This window comes from Protopterus annectens, chromosome 16.part0, assembly GCF_019279795.1.
Source record: "Protopterus annectens isolate FY-2018-M chromosome 16.part0, PAN1.0, whole genome shotgun sequence".
Classification (NCBI taxonomy): domain Eukaryota; kingdom Metazoa; phylum Chordata; order Ceratodontiformes; family Protopteridae; genus Protopterus; species Protopterus annectens.
The window spans coordinates 262,039,908-262,065,324 of NC_056750.1; the positions used below are offsets into that span (position 1 = coordinate 262,039,908).

The following is a 25,417-nucleotide window of genomic DNA, read 5'->3' on the forward strand; positions in this document are numbered from 1 at the left end:
AAAATCCCAGGATCCAAAAAACTCCCTTACCAGCCTCAGTAAGAAGCTGAGATTTATTTATTTATTTATTTATTTTATTTTCAGTTTGATTACCGGGGAAGTCCACTGGGCCACGAAGTACCCATTTTCATTGGAGGCCCGGGGAGAAAAGCTCCATAGGCAGTACAAACAAGGTTACATAATGCAAGAGGTAAAATACAATGTCCAAACAGTCAGGAAGATGTGAAATGCAGAGTACACATAGTAACAGTGCAAAAACATTTTTTTTTTTTGCTTTAGGTAAATCACATATTTACAATATTTACATACTTACAGTCAACTGAAAGTCAGCTAAAACCATTTTGGTGGAAAATAGAAATGAAATAAGAGAGTAGATTGGTTCTGGAGTATAGAAGGCTCAGTGGAGAAAATCCCTTGAATTTATATAGGGTGAAAGCAAGAACATTTCCATCTGGAAGATAGGTGTATGAAAAGTTGGGTCTTAAAGGATTCTGTGTTGGGTATGGTCCTAATTGATGGAGGAACAGAGTTCCATTTTCTACCAAGAGCGAAGGAGAGTAGAAGCTGGCCAGCGGGATGTTTAGGTTTGTGAATGGAGATTAGGTTTCGGCGTTCGGTTTTGGATGCAAGAGGGAAGGATGTTCGAGAAGGCTGGGCATTTATCTGGGTAAAATATTAATTTGTGAGCGGTTGTTAGTTGGAGATAGTCAAGGTGGTTAGGGAGTTCTAACCAGTTCAGGGATTGTAGGGTAAGGCAGTGGTGAGCTGAGGTTTTGGATTTAGTGGCAAATTTAGAGATCTTATTATAGCAGGTTTCAAGTTTTGAGGTGTTGGAAGCTGACAGATTAGTTAGAAGAGGGGCACCATAAAGTAAAGTAGAGAGGGAAGGAGGTAGGTGACTGCCAAGGTGTGCCTAGTTGAGTTTGAAAGAAATTGATTATTCCTGTAGAGCATACCTAACTTTTGGTGTTTATTTTATGTTTTGTTGTATGTGGAGACTGAATTTGAGGCATTCATCAATGGTAATGCCAATGAGTTTTGTGGAAGGGACCCCTTCTATAGGAGTGTTGGTTTGGCTTAGGACCTTGAAAGAGTTTTTGGCAAAGGAAGAAGCCTTGGTGGGGAGGAAAATTAGTATTTTAGATTTATTGGAGTTGAGGGAGAGATGGTTTTGGTGCATCCAGATTTCTATAGTAGAAAAAGCTATTTGAGTTTTAGTCAGTAGTTCAGAAAAGTTGGAGGCGGCACAAACTAAGGTAGAGTCATCAGTGTATTGGATGACTGTAGTGTCAGGGAGGACAGTGTGAAGGTTATTTATAATCCTCCAAAGCTAGTTACGAAAATAAAATTGCCACAGATTACAAAGACAACCACAAGGCATTCTATAACTATGTCAAGAATAGTACAGTTTTGTACCTACCATAAATGTAGATGTCCGAGAGACATGCAACTGCAGTCATAACATGTGGGGTTGTCCTGCCTCAGGCAGCCCTCGGTCGGATTCCAAAGTCTGGGTCCGGCCGGCTGATGTCGCATTTCTCTCCGACGTCAGAGCGGCTGGAGTATATAAGCATCAGCCGACGCCATTTTCTTCAGTGTTTCTTGCCCCAGATGCCAGGTGCCCTCCAAGGAAGGCTGTAATCAAATTGGAAGACAAAAACAGGATTCCAAACAAATACATGAGCAATAAAACAAATACACCATAACAGATATCCCCAGCTAAGAGAGAAAGAAGGATAGGAGTGGACCCTAAGCATAGAGGTATGGAGGAGGGAAAACCGACTGCAGTTGCATGTCTCGGACATCTACATTTATGGTAGGTACAAAACTGTACTATGTCCTTCAAGAATGCAACTGCAGTCATAACATGTGGGTAGAATACCATAGCTTAGCTGGGGAGGAGGTATGCTCTAGGAAAGAGATGGTGTGGCAATCAAACCCTGCAGGACTGCGAAGCAAAGCCTGCTCTGGATCTGGAGTATAGGGGAGATTGTAGTGTTTGAGAATGTATGCACGGAGCTCCATGTAGCAGCTTCTAGAATGTCCTTTGTAGGCACCCCTCTTAAAAAGCTGTAGAGGTGGCTGTAGCTCAAGTGGAATGTGGTCTGACATAGGCTGGAACAGTCTTTCCATGAAAGGAATAGCAGAATCTGATGCAATGTCCAATCCATTTAGAAATAGTCTGTTTGGAAATTGCTTTTCCTTGGATTGCAGGCGTAAGCTACAAAAGCTGTTCAGACTTCCTACTGGCCTTGGTTCTGTCCAGGTAGTATCGAAGTTGTCTATGAATGTCCGAGGTATGTAAAATCCATTCCCACTTATTCTCAGGATTGGGGAAGAAGGCAGGCAGATGAATGGCTTGATTTAGAGAAACCCTAGATACCACCTTTGGCATAAAGGTAGGGTTGGTCCTTAATGAAACCCTGTCTCTGTGGAAAATAATAAAGGGTGGTATTGCCATTAGGGCCTGTAGTTCCGAAACCCTTCTTGCTGAAGTAATTGCCAACAGGAAGGCTGTTTTCCATGAGAGAAATTGCATGTCAACTGAAGCTGCTGGCTCAAAAGGAGGTAGAGTCAGTTTTTCTAAGACAAAATTGAGGTCCCAGGCTGGCACTGGGGCCTTTCTTGGTGGCTTAATGTTCTTGATTCCCCTGAGGGATTGCCTTAGTAAGGGGTGAGAAAAAACAGGAGGATCAGTGTTGTATCTGGCTGAAATAGCAGATGCATGTATTTTTATTGACGAATATGAGAGGCCACTCTGTAACATATCTGCCAAATATTCCAAGATAAGTGGGATGTTCAGCAATGATGCATCATGCCCTTTGCTGGTATTCCAATTGCTGAATCTTTTCCACTTTGCTAAGTAGACCTTTCTGGTGGATGGTCTTCGAGCCTCTGTTAGTATCCGCTGAACTTCCTTGGAGAGAGGTAAGGGCCTGTAGGACTCTCCTTGCAGTCATCTGGGTGAGTTTTGCTAAACCTTTGAAGTATTGAGTTAACTTCTCTTGCTTGTCTTCTGTCAGGTAAGTCATTTGAGAGGCTGTGTCTAGTTTGGCTCCTAAGAAGATTATTTGCTGGGATGGCTGCAGTCTTGACTTTTGGAAGTTGACTGTGTATCCCAGAGCTTGAAGTAATCGTATGACATATTCCAGATTTTTTGTCAACATCAATTTGTCGTATGAGGCAGTCGTCCAGGTATGGGTAAATTTGTATACCCTGGAGCCTGCAATGAGCAATTACTGAAGCCAGGCATTTTGTAAACACTCTCAGTAGATAAGCCAAATGGCAATGCTGAGAATTGATAATGCTCTGGCCCTGCAAGAAATCTGAGGTATCTTCTGCAACAGTGTCTGATAGGGACATGCAGGTATGCCTCCTTGAGGTCCAGAGTAATCAGCCACTCCTTGCCCAGCATGGGAAGGAGTTGCTGTAGAGTCAGCATTTTGAACTTTGGTACTATGAGAAAGGTGTTTAATGCGGACAAGTCCAGTATTGGTCTCCATTGAGTTTCTTTTCTTGGAACAAGGAACAGTCTTGAGTAAAATCCCTGTTCTTGTTGTGGAACTCTTTCTATTGCTTTCATTTCAGTTAGCAGAGAGATTTGCTTGATAGCCTCTGCCCTTTGATGTTGTGGTAGATTTGGCATGCCTTGCTTTCTTGGTAAGGTATGAAAATGAAACCTGTACCCTCGGTCTATAATGTCTAAAATCCATTTGTCCTTTGTCAGTCTGTGCCAGTTTTCTGCAAACAGAGATAATTTCCAGGAGCTTCCAGTTGTTCCCTGGTAGGCAGTAGTAGAGGAAAGTCATTGAGATTGTGGTTGTTGGGCAGGAGAAACCCCTCGTCACCTCTTTGGTTTCCTGGCTGCCATTGGCGTCCCCTGTAAGGGCCTCTGTATTGGCCTCTTCCTCGCCACGTCTGTTCTTACCCCTTTGAAACTTTTCTGGATTAGGAAAGGACCAGTTTTTTGAAGGCCAATTCCTACTGAATATGGGGGGTTGAACCTGGAGGAAATCCTTTACAGTTTGAACTGATTTTGCTTTTTCTTCGATGGTCTTTAGTACATCCTTAGCATTTGCACCAAAAAGCTTGTTCTTTTCCAAAGGTGCATCCAGAAGCTTTGCTTTTACATGATCTGGTAGAGGTTGATCTTTTAACCAAGCATGTCTTAGCATCACTGCCCCGTCATAGCTGCCCTACATGAAGCTTCCAGTGCATCATATCCACACTGCAGGAAGTGATTGCTTACTTGCTGAGTGTTATGTACAGCTTCCTGCAAAGTCTTCCTGTCTAAAGGATCAGGAGAAGCTAGTGTTTTTTGTAAATCTTCTAAAAGATAATCCTGATATTGGAACATATGAAAAAGGCAATTTAAAGCTCTCATAGATAAGGTAGTGGAAGTGTAAACCTTTTTACCCCATCTCTCTAATGACCTTGCTTCCCTGTTGGAGGGTAAAGGATTTTTTGAGGAGGGGGCTGAAACTCCTTTAGGCCCCTGTGAAATAGTTTCCAAATCAACAGTATGGGCCCTGAATAAATGGGAATGAGTTTCAGGGACCCTGTAATACCTGTCTGGCTTGGCTGGTGCAGGAGGGAGAGTATCAGGGGTAGCACTAGAATCAGAATACAAATTATCCAGAACATCAAGTACAGGAGGAATAGCTAAGGGCCTGTGCTGAGGCTTCTTAAGGAAAGTCCTAAGGCGTTTCCTGGAATCAGAATATTCCTGGCCCTGCCACTTGAAATGTTCCCTCATGGTGTGCAGAACTTCCCCAAAAGAAATATCCTCAGGTGGGGAGGCCGAAGGTATGGAATCTTCTGCATCTGAGTCCTCATAGGTCTGGAAGAGCTCTTCCTGGCTATCAGAGTGGACAGAGCCCTCAGAGTCTTCATCTGAAGGAGTGGGGTCAGAGGGTTCAACCCGGGGCCTTTTATCAGGAGGAGGCTGGGATGCTCTCTCTGGCTGGGTCAGCGAACCTCTAATCATGGAAATTAAATCAGCAGCCATGGACATAATTTGTGTCTCTGGAGACGGCTGAGGTAAGGATCTAGAAGTAATATGCTTTGTTTTGCTGGCTGCCTTAGCCCTAGTGTAGGCCTTAATAGACATGGCCATAGGAGGCCTGGCAGCTCCACGCAGGAGTGACCTTGTCTACAGCAATGGTCTCGGGCATTTCCTCGGTTTCGTATCTGGAGGAAAATCTATAACTGGCGGAGTAATGTCTGGAATGTGTCTTCGGTTGGGTGGAGACAGTCTCAGAGGGAGGCTAGGTTTTGGCGTGGAGTCTGTGGTAGGAGGATGTCGGTCCCGGTCTTTCGCTTTTGGGAGTTTGCGATGTGGGAAAATCCGGCGGCATGGTATAAGCAAATTTATCGCCAAAAAGTCTTCAGCGAACTCCGCCCGCGCCTGAGAGTGCGCTTGTTGAAGCGAGCACAGGCTACACAGGCGAGGCGTCGTGGTCTGGGCCCAGGCAAGGAGGCAGTAAGAGTGGAAATCCTTATGAGGTATTTGTTTACCACAAAAAGACAATTGTTAACTTTTTCAGTAATTTCTGACATCGGCTGAGGCAAGAAAAGGTCCCCAACGGGTACTTAGCTTTTGATGACTTGAATACAGGAGCTGACCGACCGGCACTTGCGAACTGCTTCTGCTTCGGCAAGAAAGACTGAAAAAAATGGCGTCGGCTGATGCTTATATACTCCAGCCGCTCTGACGTCGGAGAGAAATGCGACATCAGCCGACGTCAGACCCAGACTTTGGAATCCGGCCGACCGAGGGCTGCCTGAGGCAGGACAACCCCACATGTTATGACTGCAGTTGCATTCTTGAAGGACATCTAAATGGCAATGCTCAGATCTGCTCTGAGCTACAACAGAATGGCATTAAATATACTGATCCCAAGGATATTGCCAATATCCTTGTAGATAAATTCAGTGCCAACTTCACCATCTCTCACCCCCTAAACGGTCCACCTCAATACCGGAAAATTGCCAAATTCCGGTAATAACTGCACACAGGTAAAAAACGCACTCTCCAAAGCTAAGAATACAGCGTCCATGAGACCAGATGACATCCCGGGCTGTGTATTACATGAACTACAAAATGAACTGGCACCTCACCAAAGTAAACATCATAGCCTCACCTCAGGCTTCGTGCCCACTGAATGGCGCACAGCTACAATTATCCCAATCCACAAGGGGGGGGGGGTCTACCTTGGATCGCGGGAACTATCGCCCCATCAGTCTGATGAGCCTGATCTGCAAGGCCATGGAACGTATTATCATGGAACTTATAAACAAAGACACTGGCAACCTTCAAACACTGGGCTCCACCCCAGTTTGGGTTCGTGAAGGGACAATCTTGTCTCGTAAACCCGATTGACTTCTTCAAATTAGTCTCCAGAGCCGTGGATGAGGGTAAGGCAGTACACACAGTCTATCTAGACCTCGCCAAGGCCTTGACACCATCCCCCACTCTGGAATCAGAGAGACTTACTAAGCCGGGCATTAATCCATACGTCACTCAATGGGATGCCAACTGGCTCACTGACAGAACCCACACTGTAAAAGTAGCAGACTCCAAATCCAGCTCCAGACACGTGACAAGTGGGGTACCTCAGGGTTCAGTCCTGGGACCGCTCTTGTTTGGCATCTACTTCTCTAAAGTACAGGCCAACACTAAGGGACTCTGGCTAACAAAGTTCGCAGATGACTGCAAACTGGGAGCCATTACTGAATCCATAATTGATGTGAATATTCTAGAAAAGGGCTTTACAGAAATGGATGCTTGGTGCCAGAGCCATGGGCTCAAGCTCAATGCCAAGAAATGTATAGTTATCCCCTTTGGGAAAAAACATGTACCCCTGAATTACCACATAGGTGGCAGTACATTATACCCCAAGTAGACTTCAAAGTGGTTTTCTTCTTGTAAAAAGCAAACGTTATTGGCATTATGGGGAAGCTCTAGGGATCTTAACCTAGCCTGCAATATTAACAGGACATGCTGGAGAGACAGATTTGTATCCCAGAGGTTGCCACTCCTCTGAAACAAACTCCCAATTCATGTAAAACAGAGCTCCTCAATTACCCTATTTAAGCAGAACCTGGACAATTGGATGGGAAAAGTACAGTTGTGTACCTACCATAAATGTAGATGTTAAGAGTGTATTCACTGTTGCAGTCATTACACTTGGGTTACCCTGTTGGCAGGCTACCCGCAGTCGGCCTGAATTCCAAAGTCCTGGTCCGATGTCGGTTGCTGACGCCTCTTCCCTGACGTCAGTGCACCAGGGGTATAAAAGATGCAGCCAACGCCATTTTCTTCAGTTTTTCTTGCCTCAGATGTCAGTGCCCCCAAAAGGTAGGCTAAAAAACATTGCTTATAAAAGCATGCACTAAAACAAACAATACCTTAATCTACAAACAAATACACCACATAGGTTGTATAGAATAGAGAAGTACAGAAGTCCCAGCAAAGAAAGGGGGATGGTGGGTGGGTAACTTGGACTGCAACAGTGAATACACTCCAACATCTACATTTATAGTAGGTACACAACTGTACTATGTTCATCGTGTTTCACTGTTGCAGTCATTACACTTGGGTTGAATCCCAAAGATGAGGTTGGGCGGCTGGGTTTAAATAGAATTATGAGTGGCTATAAGGCCCTGCAGAACTGCAGTGGCAAAGCCTGCTCTGGATTTAGAGTAAAGAGGTAAGTGGTAGTGCTTAGTAAAAGTGTGCACTGAAGTCCAAGTTGCAGCCTCCAAAATATCCTTGGTTGGTACTCCTCTGAGGAAGGCTGCTGAGGTGGCTACTGCCCTGGTAGAATGTGGTCTAATGCCCTTAGGCACTGACTTGCCATGTTGTGAATAGCAGAAATGAATGCAGTGTCCTATAGCCTTTCCTTGTGATCCTGCAGCATATGCCACTAAAAGTTGCTCAGTCTTTCTGAAAGCTTTAGTTTTGTCCAAGTAGAAGTGTAGCGGTCTGTGTATGTCCAAATAATGCAGAAGTCTCTCCCCTTTATTCTGTAGGTTTGGGAAAAAAGTAGGCAAATGAATGGTTTGGTTAAGAGCCACACTAGACACTACCTTAGGCATAAATGTGGGATTTGTCCTTAGAGAAACCCTGTCTGGATGGAATATAATAAAAGGTTCCATAGCCATTTATGCTTGTAACTCTGAGACTCTTCTTGCTGAAGTTATTGCTAGGAGCAGAGCTGTTTTCCATGATAAGAATTTTATCTCAGCTGTATTGGCTGACTCGAAAGGAGGCTGTGTGAGTTTTTCCAAGAGAAAACGGAGATCCCATGAAGGTATTGGTGCACTCCTTGAGGTCTTATGTTTTTGGCCCCCCTTGAGGAACTGCCTTAAGCAATGGATGTGAAAAAATAGGTGGGTCTGTATTGTAATGAGATGAAATGGCAGAGGCATGGATCTTAACTGATGAGAAGGATAGGCCTTTGTCCAGCATCTCAGATATTGTAAAATCTGAGGAATATTTGGAACAAGCATGTCAATTCCTTGTGCCTGGTTCCAAGCACAGAATCTCTTCCATTTTTCTGCATAAGATTTCCTGGTGCTGGGCCTCCAGATCTCCAAAATAACATCCATAACCACTTTAGAGAGAGGTGTATTCTGAATGGTTAGACTATCCACCATGCAGCTAGATTTAGGGTTCTGAGTTGGCTGTGCAGGATCTGATTGTTTTATTGGGTCAGTAAATGAGGAATTTGAGGCAATGTCCAGGCTGGGCCTCGGGACAAGCTCCTTAGGATTGGGTACCAGTGTTGGCGTGGGCAATCTGGGACAATTAGCATCATTTGTGGCCTCTCTTGTCTGACCTTTAGGAGCACCTTGGGGAAGAGAGGCAGTGGAGAAAAGGCATATACTATAAGGTTGTTCCAGCTGAATGACAAGGCATCCACTTTCTATGCTTGTTTGTGATACGTCCTTGTGCAGAATCTCTGAAGTTGGCAGTTGTGAGGGGAGGCAAAAAGATCTATGTCCGGGCATCCCCATTTCCTTGTTATCATGCTGAAGATTTGTGGATCTAGTTTCCACTCATGAGGATCCATGAGGTTTCTGCTTAGTCTGCCAGAGCATTTGTTTTTCCTGGCAGGAATTGTGCTTACAGGTGTACTTAGTAAGTCAATGCTGTGTTCCACAAAATCATGGCTTGCCTGCAGAGGGGGTAGGAATGTGTGCCCCCCTGCTTGTTTATGTACCACATAACTGTGGTGTTGTCAGTTTTGATCAGCAGCTGTCCTGGATAAAGTAGGTCCTTGAAGGCTGTCAGGGCATTTTGTACAGCTAGCATCTCTTTTTGATTGATGTGAAGATGCCTTTGGCTTGGGGGCCGTATGCCCTGAATACATTTTTCTGCCATGTGGGCCCCCCAGGCATAATCTGATGCACCTGTTAGTGTTTGCCTGGCTGTGGGTAAAGTGAATGGCTGTCCCTTGTTGTGGTGACAGGCCTGTGCCCACCATCAAAAAGTACAGTTTTGTACCTACCATAAATGTAGATGTCCGAGAGGAATGCATCTGCAGTCTTTACAAATGGGTTGTCCTGTCGTCAGGCAGCCCTTGTCGGCGGATTCCAAAGTCTGGGTCTGGCTTCGCTGGTGTCGCATTTCACCCGGCGTCATTGTGGCAGTTATTGGGTATAAAGGCATCAGCCCCATTTCCTCAGTGTTTCTTGCCCCAGATGCCAGGTGCCCTCTTGGATGGCTAAATTTGGATAAATGCCAAAGTTTCCAAATAGTAGAGAGCAGACACACAAAATAAGCATGTATGTACATATATACAAACAAATACACCATAATAGATCCCCAAGCTAGCTGAAGATTGGCAAATACCCTAGGAGTACCTCAGAGGGAAGGAGGGGTAATCTGACTGCAGATGCATTCCTCTCGGACATCTACATTTATGGTAGGTACAAAACTGTACTATGTCCTTCAAGGATGCATCTGCAGTCTTTAAATGGGTAGAATACCATAGCTAAACTAGGGGAGGAGGAAATGAGAAGAGATTATGGTGTAGTTAGGATCCCTTGCAAAACAGCAGTGGCAAAACCAGCACGGGATCTAGAGTATAGAGGTAAGTTATAATGCTTGGCAAATGTATGCACGGAGGTCCAAGTAGCAGCCTCTATAATGTCCTTGGTAGCCACTCCTCGTAAGAAAGCTGTGGTAGTGGCTGTAGCCCTTGTGGAGTGAGGCCTGATGTTCTCTGGAGTTTTCTTTCCATGGTAGGAGTAACAAAATGTAATGCAATTTCCTATCCATTTGGAGATTGTCGGTTTAGAAATTGGTTTTCCTTCCTTTCCTGTTGCATATGCTACCAGAAGCTGGTCAGTCTTTCTATTGTTTTTTGTCCTGTCCAGATAGTAGCGTAATTGTCTGTGTACATCCAAGGTATGTAAGAGCCTTTCTCCCCTGTTCTGTGGGTTGGGGAAGAATGTAGGAAGGTGGATAGCCTGATTTAAAGAGACTCTGGATACCACCTTAGGCATAAATGTAGGATTTGTTCTCATGGACACTCTATCTTGATGGAAGATCAGGAAGGGTTGCACTGCCATTAATGCCTGCAGTTCAGAGACCCTTCTTGCTGAAGTTATTGCCAGCAGGAAAGCAGTCTTCCAGGATAAGTATTGTAATTCTGCTGTTGCTGCTGGTTCGAAGGAGGAAGAGTCAGTTTTCTAGCACAAAATTCAAGTCCCATGCTGGCAATGGAGGTTTCCTGGGAGGTTTTACATTTTAATTCCTCTCAGAAACTGTCTGAGCAGAGGATGCGAGAAGACAGGAGGATCTAAGCTGTATTCTGCTGAAATAGCTGATGCATGTATCTTGATGGAAGAATAGGACAGGCCAGAGCTCATAAGTACTCCAGGATGTTGGCTATGTTCACCAGTGTCACATCTTGCCCCTTTGCAGTACTCCAGATGAGATATCTTTTCCATTTTGCTGCATAATTCTTTCTTGTTGAAGGTCTACGAGCCTCCAGGATTATGTCTTTAACCCTTTGGGATAAATTTGGGTTAATTGCTGTTATGTAATGTTCCAGGCAGTTAACTGCAGAGTTTTTAGGTTTGGATGCAGGATGTTGTAGTTGTTCTGTATTAGCAGTAATGGGATCAGGGGCAGTGTCCATATTTGTTCCCGGGACATGCTCCTCAGCAGCGGATACCAATGTTGTCTCGGCCAGTTTGGGGCTATCAGAATGATCCTCGGACATTCCTCTTTGATCTTCAGAAGCACCTTGTGCATCAAAGGAAGTGGTGGGAATGCGTATGCTGTCAGGCTTTTCCAACTGAAAGAGAGGGAGTCCACCTTCCAAGTAAGTGGGTGGTAAGTCCTTGTGCAGAATTTCTTCAACTGGTGATTGAATGGGGATGCAAACAAGTCTATTTGTGGTAATCCCCATTTTCTTGTGATGGTTTTGAAGATGTCCGGATGCAGCATTCATTCGTGGGCATCTGTTGTAGTTCTGCTTAATATGTCTGCTAGAATGTTTTCCTTCCCTGGTACATAAATTGCCTGTAACTGAATGTTGTAGCTCAGAGCCACATCCCATAGGTCCAGTGCCAGCCGGCATAGAGGGTATGAGTGTGTGCCTCCCTGTTTGTTGATGTACCACATAACTGTGGTGTTGTCTGTCCTTATCATCAACTGGCCTTCTTGGAGAAAAGGTCTGAATGCCTGGATTGCCAATTTCACTGCCATCATTTCTTTTAGATTTATGTGCAGATGCAGCTGGTCTTGAGTCCATAGGCCTTGAATGCACTTGTCCAGCATGTGTGCCCCATCCGAGGTCTGAGGCATCTGTCGTGATGGTTTGTCTTGGTTGACTTTTGCAGAAGGGCAATCCTGTGTTTGATTGGCAGGCCTGAGCCCACCATAGGAACTCCTGTTTCAGGCATGGGATCATTGGAATTTTGGTTTCTAGGCTGTGCTTGTGCTGGGACCACAAATTCTTTAGGTACCACTGTAGCTTTCTCATATGCAGCCTGGCATGAGGGACCAGTATTATGCAGGATGCCATGAAGCCTAGAGCTTGCAGCACTTTACTTGCAGTCAGATGGTTCTGCTGTGTTAATGCCAAGAAGTAGAGAGGAAGTTGCTCTTTCTTTTCTGCAGTTAGAAATGCCATTTGTTTTGATGTGTCCAGTTCTGCACCCAGAAAGGTTATTCTTTGGGATGGAATCAGCCTTGACTTTTTTGTATTGACTGTATATCCCAGGGCTTGCAGCAGGTAGATGACTCTTTGTAAGTCTTCTGTTAGTTTGTTTTTGTTGTCCGCTTGTATCAGGCAGTCATCCAGGTAGGGATAGATTTGAATCCCCTGAAGTCTGCAATGAGCTATTACTGATGCCAGGCATTTTGTGAACACTCTGGGCAGTAGATAAGCCAAAGGGCAATGCTGAGAATTGATAATGCTCTGATCCTGCAAGAAATCTGAGGTATCTTCTGCAAATTGGTCTTATGGGGACGTGCAGGTATGCCTCCTTGAGATCTAGAGTTACCAGCCAAGACTCCTTGCCCAGCATGGGAAGAAGCTGCTGTAGGGTCAGCATTTTGAATTTTGGAACAATGAGGAATGTGTTTAAAGCGGACAGGTCTAGAATAGGCCTCCATTTGTTTTCTTTTCTTGGTACCAGGAAGAGTCTGGAGTAAAATCCCTTTCCTTGTTCCATAGATGGTACCTTTTCCACAGCTCTCATTCTTAATAATTGAGATATTTGCTTTAGAGCTTCTGTCCTTTGAGTAGGTGGTAGGTTTGGCATTCCTCTCTTTTCTGGTAGAGTATGGAAATGGAACCTGTAACCTTGGTCTATAGTTTGCAAAATCCATTTTCTCTTGTAATGCAGTGCCAGTTTCTTGAAAATAAGGTTAGCTTTCCGCCCAAGGGTGCTTCTAGTTGTTCCCTGGTAGGCGGTGCCACCGCCAAGTCACTGTGATTGAGTTGTTGTAGTGGTGGTGGCTGTATCCGTGCCTCGTTGGTTGTTACCCTGCCACTGGCGACCCCTGTAGGCACCCCTGGATTGGTTTCTGCCTCTAGAGCGCCTATTCCTGCCTCTTTGTGCCTTAGAGGATTCTGGAAAGGACCAATTCTTGGAGGGCCAGTTCCTGCTAAACCTTGGAGGTTGAACTTGTAGGAAATCTTTCACTGTTTGCACAGATTTTGCTTTCTCTTCCATCTTTTTTAGTACCTGCTGTGCAGGGGAACCAAATAAATTGACCTTGTCCATAGGTGCATCCAAAAGCTTTGATTTGACATGGTCTGGTAATGCCTGTTCTTTCAACCATGCATGCCTCCTAATAACTGTGCCAGTCATGGCTGATCTAAAGGAAGCCCCCAGTGCATCATAGCCACATTTTAAAGAATGGTTACTAACCTGCTGTATGTTATGTACCATTTCTTGAACATACTTTTTATCTAAAGATTCTTCAGAGGACAGCTTTTTAGTCAACTGGTCAAGCATAAACTCTTGATATTGAATCATATGAAATTGGCAGTTCAAAGCTCTAGCTGACAAAGTAGCAGAGGTGTAAACTTTTTACCCCATCTCTAAGGACCTGGATTCCCTTTCAGAGGGAGGGTTTTAGAAGAAGTAGCTGCTACAGCTTTAGGACCCTGGGAGATAGTCTCTGGATCTGCAAAGGAGCCTTACATAAGTGGTGATGAGTGTCCGGCCCTGTAGTACCTATCGGGCTTAGCAGGAGCCGGAGGTAAAGAATCAGGAGCAGTGCAAGCATCATTAAATGCATCATCAACAACAGAAAGAACTGGAGGTATAGCTAAAGGCCTATGCTGTAGCAAATGTAGAAAGGTCCTAAGCCTTTTTCTAGAGTCTGAGAAATCTTGGCCCTGCCACTGAAATTGTTCCCTCATAGCATGCAAGGTTTCCCCAAAGGAAAATTCCTCAGGAGGAGAGGCTGAAGGGATGGACTCCTCAGCATCAGAGTCTTCGTAAGGAGAATAAGAAGCCTTAGGAGGGTCTGTATGTTCTGAGTCATCAGAGGAATCATCTGTGGATACTGGCTCAGGGGGCTCTGCTCTAGGCCTCTTTTCTGGAGGAGGGAGAGAGGCCCTGTCTGGATGAGGCTGGGCTCCACGGATTAAAGAGATGAGATCCTCAGCCAAAGAAAGCATGTGGGAGCTGGTGCTGGGCCTGTGAGAAGGGGCTTGGCAGGCACAGGTTTTGATGCTTTGGCTGCTTTAGCCCTGGCAAAGGCCTTAATAGACATAGCTGGAGGAGGCCTAGCAGCTCCACGTGCAGGGGTTGAAACATCCAGGGGAATGGTGTCTGATAAATCCTGTGAAACCGCAACAGAAGGTTGGATTTCAGAAGCCGTTTCTACCAGGTTAGAAGAGGCCTCGTAGAAGGCATGTTATCGGCTGAAGAAAGAACCGCTTGCTCGGTTTAAACCGAGACACTCGTGGTTTGCTTAACTGCGTTTCGCCAAAACCGGACGCGAGTGTCGGTCCTTTTCTTTGCGTTTTTGGTAATTTGCGAGTCGGAGGATCCGGCGGCATAATGTAGGCAAAATCGAGCCGAAAATCTGTTCAGCAAGTCCGACCGGCGCCTAAGCCGGTCGGTTAAAGAAGCACAGGCTAGACAAGCTGCTGTGGTCTGGGCCTAAACAATGTATGCAATAGAGTGGAAATCTTTATGAGGTATTTGTTTCCCACGATAAACAGTTATTAACTTTCTCTGACATCGGCTGAGGCAAGAAAGAGTCCCCAACGGGGTACTTAGCTTTATAGAAGTCTTCGAAGTAGTATTCGGTAGTAGTAATCTCTGGATCTGCCCGACCGGCACTTGCGAACAGCTTCTGCTTCGCAGCAAGAAAGACTGAGGAAAATGGCGTCGGCTGATGCCTTTATACCCGAATAACTGCCGCAATGACGTCGGGTGAAGTGCGACACCAGCCGAAGCCAGACCCAGACTTTGGAATCCGGCCGACTGAAGGGCTGCCTGACGACAGGACAACCCATTTGTAAAGACTGCAGATGCATCCTTGAAGGACATCTCCTGTTGCAGGCAGGGAATGAGTGAAATTAATGCTTCCAGGCTGTGGCAATGTTGAGTCCAAACACTTTTTCTATACCGTTGTAGTTTCCTCATATGCAGTCTTGCATATGGAATTAGCAGAATGCAGGGGGCCATGTAGCCCAGAGCCTGCAGAATTTTTCTTGCAGATAACTGTGTCTTTGTTGCCATACTTTCAAAGTAAGAAGTCAGTTGCCTTTGTCTGGCGTGAGATAAGCCATCTGGGCAGTTGTATTTAAGCTTGCACCCAGGAATATTATCTCTTGAGAGGGTACTAGTTTTGATTTCTTTTCATTTACTGTGTACCCTAGGCAAATTAGTAATCTTTTTACAAACGCCAGATGCTTTAGTAGAATGTCTTTGGTCTCTGCTTGAATAAGGCAGTCGTCCAAGTAGGGATATATTTGAATTTCTCTGTCTGCAAAATGCAATTACTGGTGCCAGGCATTTTGTGAAGACCCTGGGCACAGTAGATAAGCCAAAGGGCAGTGCAGAGAATTGGTAGTACATTGAGCCAGCTATGAATCTGAGGTATCTTCTGCAAGACTGTCTGATTGGGACATGCAGGTATGCCTCTTTGAGGTCCAAAGTTACAAGCCAAGCCTTCTTGCCCGGCATGGGCAGAAGCTGTTGCAGAGTCAACATTTTGAATTTCGGAATGTCCAGAAAAGTATTTAGGTCCAGAACAGGTCCAGAACTGGTCTCCATGCTTTGTCCTTTCTTGGTACTAAGAAAAGTCTTGAATAAAATCCTTGTCCTTGCTCTTGTTGTGACACTGGCTGAATAGCCGTCATGTCCATGAGAGATGAAACTTGTTTTTGTGCCTCTGCCCATTGATTGTGTGGCAGGTCTGGCATACCTTTTGCCTTTGGAACGGTGTGAAAGTGGAACCTGTAGCCCTGAGAGACTATATTTAGGACCCATTTGTTCTGGGTGATCATGTGCCAATTTTGTGAAAAAACTGCTAGCTTTCCCCCCAAGGGTGCTGCCAAAAGATAAATGCTTGGCATTGGCAGAGGGAAGTCATTGGGACTGTTTCCTATATGGCTGTGATTTGTCTTCTCCGCTTTTGGAGGTTGAAGCACCCCATTGTTTGGGCCTGTAAGAGCCCTAGTGCTGTTGTCTGCCTCTAGGGCATCTGTATCTGCCTCTTTGTGGCCTGACACGGGAAAGGACCAATTCTTAGAAGGCCAGTTTCTGCTAAATCTAGGTGGCTGTACCTGTAAGAAATCCTTCACTGTCTGCATAGATTTATCTTTATCCTCCATTTTCTTCAACACCTCTTCTGCCTTAACACCAAACAAAGTATCCTGCTGTAATGGAGCATCCAATAATTTTGCTTTAACATGATCAGGCAGAGTCTGTTCCTTTAACCAAGCATGCCTTCTAATAACAGAACCTGTTACAGCGGCCCTACAAGAGGCCTCCAGTGAATCATAACTACATTGCAAAGTATGTTTTCCCACTTGTTCAGCTGCATGCAATAAATCCTGCAATTCCTTGTTCTCAGAACATTCAGAATTTGTCAACATTTTCTGTTTTAACAGAGACCTTAAGTATTACTGATATTTAAGCATATGAAACTGACAATTTAAAACCCTTACAGCCAAGGTAGCAGAAGTGTAAACTTTTTTCCCCATCTGTCCAGTGCCCTAGAATCTCAATCTGAGGGGACAGGGTTTTTTGCAGTAGCAGCCTTGACCCCTTTAGGACCCTGAGAAATAGTTTTTGGGTCAGCAGCAGGGTTTTTATATAGAAATTAATGAGAATATGGAACCCTGTAGTATCTGTCTGGCTTAACAGGTGCAAGAGGTAGAGAGTCGGGAGACAGGCCGGACTCTGTATATACATCATCTACAATGTCTAGAACAGGTGGAACAGCAAGAGGTCTGTGCTGAGGTAATAGAAGAAAGTTTCTGAGTCTTTTCTTAGAATCTGAATAATCTTTGCTCTCCAAGTAGAAATACTCCCTCATGGTATGCAGGGTTTCCCCAAATGAGTAATCCTCAGGAGGAGAAGCTGAAGGAATAGATTCTTCAGCATCAGAATCCTCATAGGGAGGAATAGAGTATCCCTGTTCTTAAGAGGGGTCAGAGGAAATGGAAACCTGATCAGAGGAATCCTGTTCAGTTATCTTGCCTAGGCCTCTTATCAGGAGGGGGATGGGAAAACCTGATCAAAGTAATTAGGTCTTCGGCCATTTTGAGCATCTGTTTCTTAGGCATGGAAGTCTGTTCTGGAGAATGCTGTACTTGTTTCCTTGTCTTTAAAACTGTTCTCTCTCTTTGATGCTGAAGTTGGCTTGATATAAAGCTGTGTAGGTCTGAAAACACCCTCAGAAGCCGATGCCTGCTCAGCGGCTCCGGACCCATCTGAGGGATTAGTTTCCGAAGGCCCAATACCTTGAGTATCCAAAGGCCTAGTGGTCTCCACATGGGAGTTAGAGGCGGCCTGTGGTTCTGAGGTAGCGGGTGTCAGGGACTGCCAAAGCACCTCACTGAGAACCGGCAACTGGCCTAGAAGAGGCTTAGTCATCGGTTTTGGACCTCTGATGCCTGTCCTTTTCTTTTTCCTTGCGCTTTTTATGAATTCCGGTCATCGGTTGTTCCGATGGCATTACATAGTTAAACCTTTGGCCAAAGTAATGAAAAGCAAAATCGTACAGATGCTTAATAGTGCGTTGGTTAAATCTAGCACAAAACCGACAACTAGCAACGTCATGGTCAGGGCCTAGGCAAGGAATACATTAAGAATTAAAATCCTTATGAGGTATTTGCTTCCCACAAGAAATACAGTTGTTAACTTTTTCTGACATCGGACTGGAGCAAGAAAAAAAGTTTCCCCAACGGGGTACTTAGCTTTTATAGAAGACTTCGGATCTGAAATTCAATTTTGAAAATCTCAGGAGTCGGCTGACCAGCACTTTCTAACTGCTTTTACTTCAGGCCCCGCACGGCAAGAAAGACTGAAGAAAACGGCGTCAGCTGCATCTTTTATACCCCTGGCGCATGGACGTCAGGGAAGAGGCGACAGCAATCGACGCCGGACCAGGACTTTGGAATTCAGGCGGACTGCGGGTAGCCTGCCAGCAGGATAACCCAAGTGTAATGACTGCAACAGTGAAACACGATGAACATCTGTAAATTTACATGGGGGGGAGGGGTTCCCTATGTCCTTCTTAGACAGGGGCAGCCAGTGCAGATCTTATACAGTTTGTTTGCACACGAATCTATCTTGGTCCATAAGAGAACAAAAGGTATAACATGGCTAGGCTTGTAGAGGCCTTAAGGCCAATAGCCTAGTAACCTCCTATGAATCTATGAACTGGGAACATGTTTTCTGGGAGTGTAATGAGTTGGCAGTCTTTAAAAATTCCCCAGAGAGTACAGTGTCAGAAATATTGGGGAAGCAAATGGATGTAATTAAGGAAATTATTCTTTTGGGTTCAGACACAGCATCTGAATTGCCTAGCAAGGCCTTCAGATTAATTCTACTGGCTATTAAAAACAAAAAATTGCTAGAAAATGGAAATAAACATATAAACCAACCGTATTTGAAGTACTGAATATTGCATAAAGATAAAATAATTGGATGTGGGATCTTTCAAAAAAGGCAGTACATTACATAGAAATAAACGGAATGTGTGAGAATACATGCAGAATAATGTTCAGGAGAAGGAGGAGGAGTGAGAGTTAAGGGATGGCATGAATTGATCAATGCTAGACTTAATGACAGTTATAAAGAAAGGAAAGATATTTAATGTACATATTTCTGTAAATGAAAAAAATGTTAACATGGTTCGTTTGCTTTTCTATTTATGTATGTCTGCCTATGTCTTAAGTGATAACTTAATAAAATGTGTTCAAAAATTCCAAACTCTCAGACCTCAATACATCTTCTATTTTGTAAGTCAATGATTTGCCAGCCGATGGTGCAAACACAGGCTCTAGGCAATTGTCACTACTGAAGTTACATCCCAAACCCATGTGCAAAAGTGGAGTTGTGGATGGATGGATTCTTTTTGTAAAACTGTCCTTTTCTTCCTCACTGTAAAACAATATCTACATAATCTGAACACCAGTGGTCAGGCTATATGGCTATCGGGGAACACAGACTCCATTATGTTGTATTCATTTATTTATTCCTACCCAATAATCCAATTTTACATTAAACTGTTTTCATGCTCTTTGCCATTCTTAAGTGTATCGGGACTATGTGGCGGATCCTTTGTTTGGGAATTATACTATTATACTAGTTTGCTTTGAATGCAATATTTATTAAAGTGTAAAAATTAGCATTCACAAGTTACAAAAATGCATCATTCAAAGTTCGTTTCTCCTTATCACTTGGGTGAAGTCTATCCACAGCCTAAAATGTAGCAAGCCACGATAAACCCATATCCCTGAACTCCACACCATAAACCCATACCCCTGAACTCCACACCATTTTAAGCCAGACATTGTACATGTAATTCTCCTTTTTTGCTCCCCTTCACCTTTTCACTGGCAAAATGTCAGATAATACCACTATAATCAGAGACAACAAACAATTTAAGCTGCCTTGTCTTGATTTGTTCTACAAGTTCATTAATATTCACAAAACAGATGCACTTAATTTACTTTTCCCTTCACGTACTACGACATACTTCAATAATACTTATGCACACTTCACAAGCTCAGTTCAAGAAATGACTCACCCCAAAACTCACTTGTGTTCTCTCATCCCCTCACCTTCCAAAAATACATCCTCTGCAACTAAAAAAATGACTACTAATATAGTTAATGCTTTAAAGAAACTGAGTAGCACTAAACTGGAATGTCACAGACTATAGTGCATCATGCTCAAACTGGCTTCTGCAACCCAGCTGCAAGTTTACAAAACCCTTGCTTGTATTTTTGCCCATTTATAGTGGCTAGCAGATTAGTCTCCTTACTGGTCCCATTTACTTACAGATTAAGAACAGTTTTATGCTTATAAGCAACAAGCAATGTTCTACAGCTCCTTATATGTTATACTTGAATGTGACATTTGCTTTACTTGTGCTAGTGGTCAGGGTCATTGCAGTAAACTGCCCTTGGACCAACCTAACTAGTTAAACAAAAACAAGGAATGGTTACCTACTCCCACAACTATCATGGCGAGTCCCTCTATTCTTATAAAATACAGAAACTTTGGAACACCCAACTTCATCACTAAAAATCCTAAGCAACATGGGTTCAAGCAACTCCTAAAGGACCACCTGGCTTCCCACCGGCTTTACTCTTGCCATACTCCTGGCTAATTGTTCTCTTTCAATCTCCTTACTACTCTCTCCTTTCCTGTCTCCTAACTCTACCCCTGATCCGGCTGTCTCCAGGATTTTCCACTTCTGCAGTACCTCACTTTTGCTGGAGTGCTTATATTTCTATAATTTTAATTTCTCTACTCAGTCAGACACAGTTTCATATACTGTAATGTAAACATGTAAATAGCAACTGTTGTGTGTCCCTGACATTATTCATGTTTCACTAGTATTTTATCCTGCACTGTATATCAACTCTACACTGCTTGTCCTTTTGTATGCGTTTATTATCAGTGCTAGCAGTGATACTTGAGCTGAATATTATTCATTTGTTCTCTAGTATGACTCATCCCATTTTGGCCTGAGGCTTGAACTGTCTATTAACTCTACACCGCTTTTCATCTGTAGTTGTATTTTTATAGTATTAGTATTACTATTGTTTCTTTAGTTGGAGCATTTCTCCCTAGGCCTCGGCTGAAATTGGGCTCCTAGCCCAGTCGAACATTCCCGGTTAACAAATGTAATTAAAATAAATAAAACAAAATATTAAAAATGAACTGTGCTGGTTCCACAAATTAAAGATACTCTGAATCAATAACTAATATGGTTGGCAGTTTCATTCCTGTAGGAAGATAACACCATGACTACAACCCAGGTGGTCCGAATTTCAGAGATTTAGGCACCTGGAGGAGAGAGAGACAAAATTTAGAGGTTTAGTCTACTCACTTCTCTTCTGTACATCACTTCTTTCCATTATCAATTTCTCAGTAGTTTGTTCTCCCCTCCCCCCCCCATCCAGAATTTTCTTCTTCTGTTCCCACAGCAATAAGATCACACCTTGGTCTTTAATATCAGTTTCTTCTCCCATTCTGTATGAAACAACAATAGCCTGTTTGTTGACCTATACCCCTTATTTCAAACAGATCCAAACCTCTCCAGCATTTCTGTTTTACAGAGCCTCTTTCAGAACTCAGCCTCATACACTATCTCCATCTGTGTGCAACCTCGCTCTTCATATAATGCATTCTACAAGTACTGATGATCAGCCATTTTCTGCGTTCTACTTACCCTCAATTAAACATCCCACAGCCTCCTATGGAATATCGCATTTTCTTTTTATTCCACATAGTAATCAGAGCTGTAGATTCACAGCCCAAAATGCTCATCTCGAACATCTTGGCTTCACGAATGAAACAGCAGTATGTATAGCCATTGTTGATGCATTCTATTAAGGCTATAGTGCTAATGTAGGTCTTACTCCTAAATTTTTTAATGCACTTAATGATATGATAAAAGGCAATGCACTTCAGAGAATTAAAGATGAAGAGTAGAATCCCCATACTCAAAAGGTAGACAATTTAATTATAGGCAATGTCGCAATTAAAACTATATTAATGTAAATTCTGAAAACGTTAAAGGTAATCTGGTTATAAATGGAAGTTTGTAAATATTCTACATAACTTTGTATGAACTACCCTAAGACATGCAGTAAAGTTGTGGGTGGAAGTTATGTTACCACAAATGCCTTTTTCAAAATTGTGACCTACTGTGGTCAGTTGTAAAATTTCCATGATATCTGCATGCCGTTAACTTCTCAAGCTGAACTTGAGGAAAACATCCATCTGGGTCAGTATTCTATCCTCCTCAAATGAAAATAAATAGATAAACTTACATTTTCATAATCCTTCATTGTTCGAGCTCTGACTGGTGACAATCCCTCTGCAGCAAAGTTGGCTGAAAATAATAATAAAACATCTTTACTTCTGGAAGTTTGAACACAATTACAGCAATAAAATTAAATATTAGAACTGTTCAACATTGAGTAGACTGGTCTGTACTTTTCTCAAACATCTATATACTACACTCAAAGTGTGCCAATGCATGATCAGGTAAAGGTACACAGAAAAAGCAATGCAGTTACCAGTTAAGACTTGCTTCTTCACCCATGTTTCAAGAGGTCATCTTCTTGTTACGATGACCATAGCAACAAGAGAATCTATCATTCACCCAAATTGACACAGATAACTTCTTTCACTGTGTACCACAAAAACAAATCAAAACTATAACCTAAAATAAATTTAGAGGCTATGATCTTTTTATTCTTACATATTTATGAACTACTAAGCACTCTAAGTAGGTCTTCGCTCAAAAATAAAATTTACAATCCCATTAAATTTACTCAGCCAACTGAGAAAGTACAACGGGAAGTGAGCAGTTTGGATTCACATCAGGATGCAGCACAACTGAACCGATGTTTGCAGTAAGACATAGTGGAGAAGATGAAGAAAGGGTCCAACTGGGCATTTCTAGAGTTCAAGAAAGAATATGACAAGGACCGAAGAATGCTGATTTGGTAGTCCTGCAATGGTTACAAGTCTATAATGCTCTGGTAGCATTAGAGCAGACTATGTACAAGGACCCAATGACAATTCCACGTTTGGACTTGCACAGGGTTTCCCAATGGAGCATACGAAATAACATTATGGTTCATCTCTGAACCCACTGATTTTTGTACTGGTGAGGGACTATGTGAAACTGGTCGGATGGGGCAGATCAACAAAGCTGCTATATGCATATGATGTGGCACTACAAGCAGACTCTGTACAGGAACTTCAGCAAATTTTTAAGTGAAAGGAATGCAAAACTAAAGGCAGATGGGATGAAACATAGCACAGATAGAGGTGTTATGGCAGCAAAAGGGGGAAAATCAGAAGAAGGAAAACAGAGGAGAATACAGTAGAAAATAATGGCTTTGAGTATATCTCATGGGTGGTTGAGAAGGAAGTCTGAATATGGAGCTAAAAGCTGGAATCACAGGTGTAGCTAACTGGCACAGAATGTCAAGAGTAGCATGTAACAGAAAAAAAAAAGCTGAAAACTAATGCATAAAAAAAAAACAATGGTGCAATCAGCACCTCACTGTAGTACAGAAACCTGGGCAATGAAAACAAAGCAATTGAGGAAGCCAGAGGTGATGAAAATTAAGTGCCTGATGGGTAGTAAGGAGCACACTGAGACATAAGAGGAAATGATGACATCCAAGCAAAAGTCAAAGTAGCTCCATTTGCAGAAAAGGTCAAACAATACAGATACCAGTGGTTCAGGGACAAATGCTGTAAAGACGATGAGAGAAAATGAGAACATCAGCCAAGAGATGGACTGCATGAGAGAAGACAGTACAGTTGTGTACACTTACCATAAATGTAGATGTTAGAGTGTATTGACTGTTGCAGTCATCACATTTGGGTCATCTGTCTGCAGGTAGCCCTCAGCCGACCTGAATACCAGAGTCTTGGATTCCTGCGTTGAATGCTGTCTCTTCTTCCATGACATCAGGTCATCAGGGGTATAAAACATGCAGCCAACGCCATTACATCAGTTTTTCTTGCCCCAGATGTCAGGTGCCCCCACAATGGGAAGCAATTATATGTTATGGTACCCACCCATCGAAAAGCAAATACACCAGAAAGCTTAAATTCACCAAATAAGAGGAAAGGTAGAGCCAAGGGACGTCAGAGGGCTGGAGGGAGGGTAACCAGGACTGCAACAGTGAATACACTAACATCTACATTTATGGTAAGTGTACACAACGGGACTACGTTCTTAGTGTTTCACTGCTGCAGTCATCACATTTGGGTTGATTCCCAAAGCTAAAGGAAGGGAGGAGGAAGTTGGAGAGCATTAGGACCACCTAATAAGCCCTGCAAGACTGCAGTGGCAAAACCAGCTCTGGATTTAGAAAAAACAGGCATGTGGTAATGCTTGGTGAAGGTATTTACAGAGCTCCAGGTAGCAGCTTCTAGGATGTCCCTGGTAGGGACACCTCTGAGAAAGGCTGTAGAGGTAAATGCAGCCCTGGTGGAATGTGATCTTCTCCCCTGTGGGGTAGGTTTTCCATGGTGCTTATAGCAGAAATGAATGCAATGGGCTATCCATTTAGAAATGGTTTGCTTTGAAATGGCCTTCCCTTCTGCCCCTGCAGCAAAGCCAACTAGCAGCTGTTCAGATTTTCTGAGAGGCTTAGTCCTGTCCAAATAAAATCTAAGTGGTCTGTGCATATCCAAAGAGTGCAGTATTCGTTCTCCTTTTCCAATACAAAGTTAAGGTCCCAGGCTGGAGAAGGGGCTCTCCTGGGGGGGGGGGGGGGGTCTTAAATTTTTGGCCCCCCTGAGGAATTGCTTTAGCAGGGGATGAGAGAAGAGGGGTGGTTCAGTATTATAATGTGCTGAAATGGCAGAGGCATGAATTTTAAATTGATGAGAAAGATAGGCCCTTGTGGTGCATTTTTGTTAAGTACTGAAGTATATCAGGTAAGCTGGGCACCGTTGTGCCCATCCCGAGTCTGGCTCTAGGAACAGTATATTTTCCACTTTTCAGCATAGGATTTCTAGTACTAGGCCTCCTTGCCTCCAGAATGACATATAGCACCTGCTTATTGAGGGATGCTATTGTAGAGCTTAAGGAATTAGCCAGGCTGCAAGGTTCAGGGTTTGAAGCGGAGGGTGCAGAATCTGGTCTGCCTGCTGGGACAGCAGGGAAGGGGTCTGAGGCAGGTGCCATGGTTCCAGCAGTGTCATACTGCACAAGAGGGGGTACCAGAGTTGGCGTGGCCAGTCTGGTGCAATCAGTATTGTCCTTGGCTTGTCCTGTTTGATCTTTAGCAAAACCTTCGAGAGGAGAGACAGAGGGGGAAAGGCACAAACCGAGAGGTTTTCCCAGGAAAAGGCCAGGGCATCCACTTTCCAAGCTTGACTGTGGGAAGCCCTTGTGCAGAATTTGTGCAACTGGTAGTTCTGAGGGGAGGCAAACAGGTCCATCTCTGGAGTCCCCCATTTGTTCAAGAGGTTGAATATTTTTGGTTCCAGTTTCCATTCATGTGGGTCCATGAGATTTCTGCTTAGGTAGTCTGCCAGAGAATTTAGCTTCAGCCTGTAGGTGCACTTGGTAGCTCAAGGCTGTGGTCCACAGAGCCATGGCTAGTCTGCAGAGAGGGTACGAGTAGGTTCGCCCCTGCTTGTTTATGTACCACATAACTGTGGTGTTGTCTGTCTTTACCAATAATTGTCCTGGAAGAATGTG

The 25,417-nt window shown here is 43.7% G+C and overlaps 1 protein-coding gene across 5 annotated transcripts in view; it reads right to left on the minus strand.

Moving 5' to 3' along the window:
• Positions 1-25,417, minus strand: part of LOC122791042 (myomegalin-like) — a 3,200,315-nt gene that overhangs the window by 3,014,768 nt on the left and 160,130 nt on the right. For all 5 annotated transcript variants that reach the window (XM_044058817.1, XM_044058818.1, XM_044058820.1 and 2 more), the window contains exon 3: positions 22,011-22,072. In XM_044058817.1, coding sequence (XP_043914752.1) covers positions 22,011-22,072 — 62 coding nt within the window. The remainder of the gene's footprint in view (positions 1-22,010; positions 22,073-25,417) is intronic.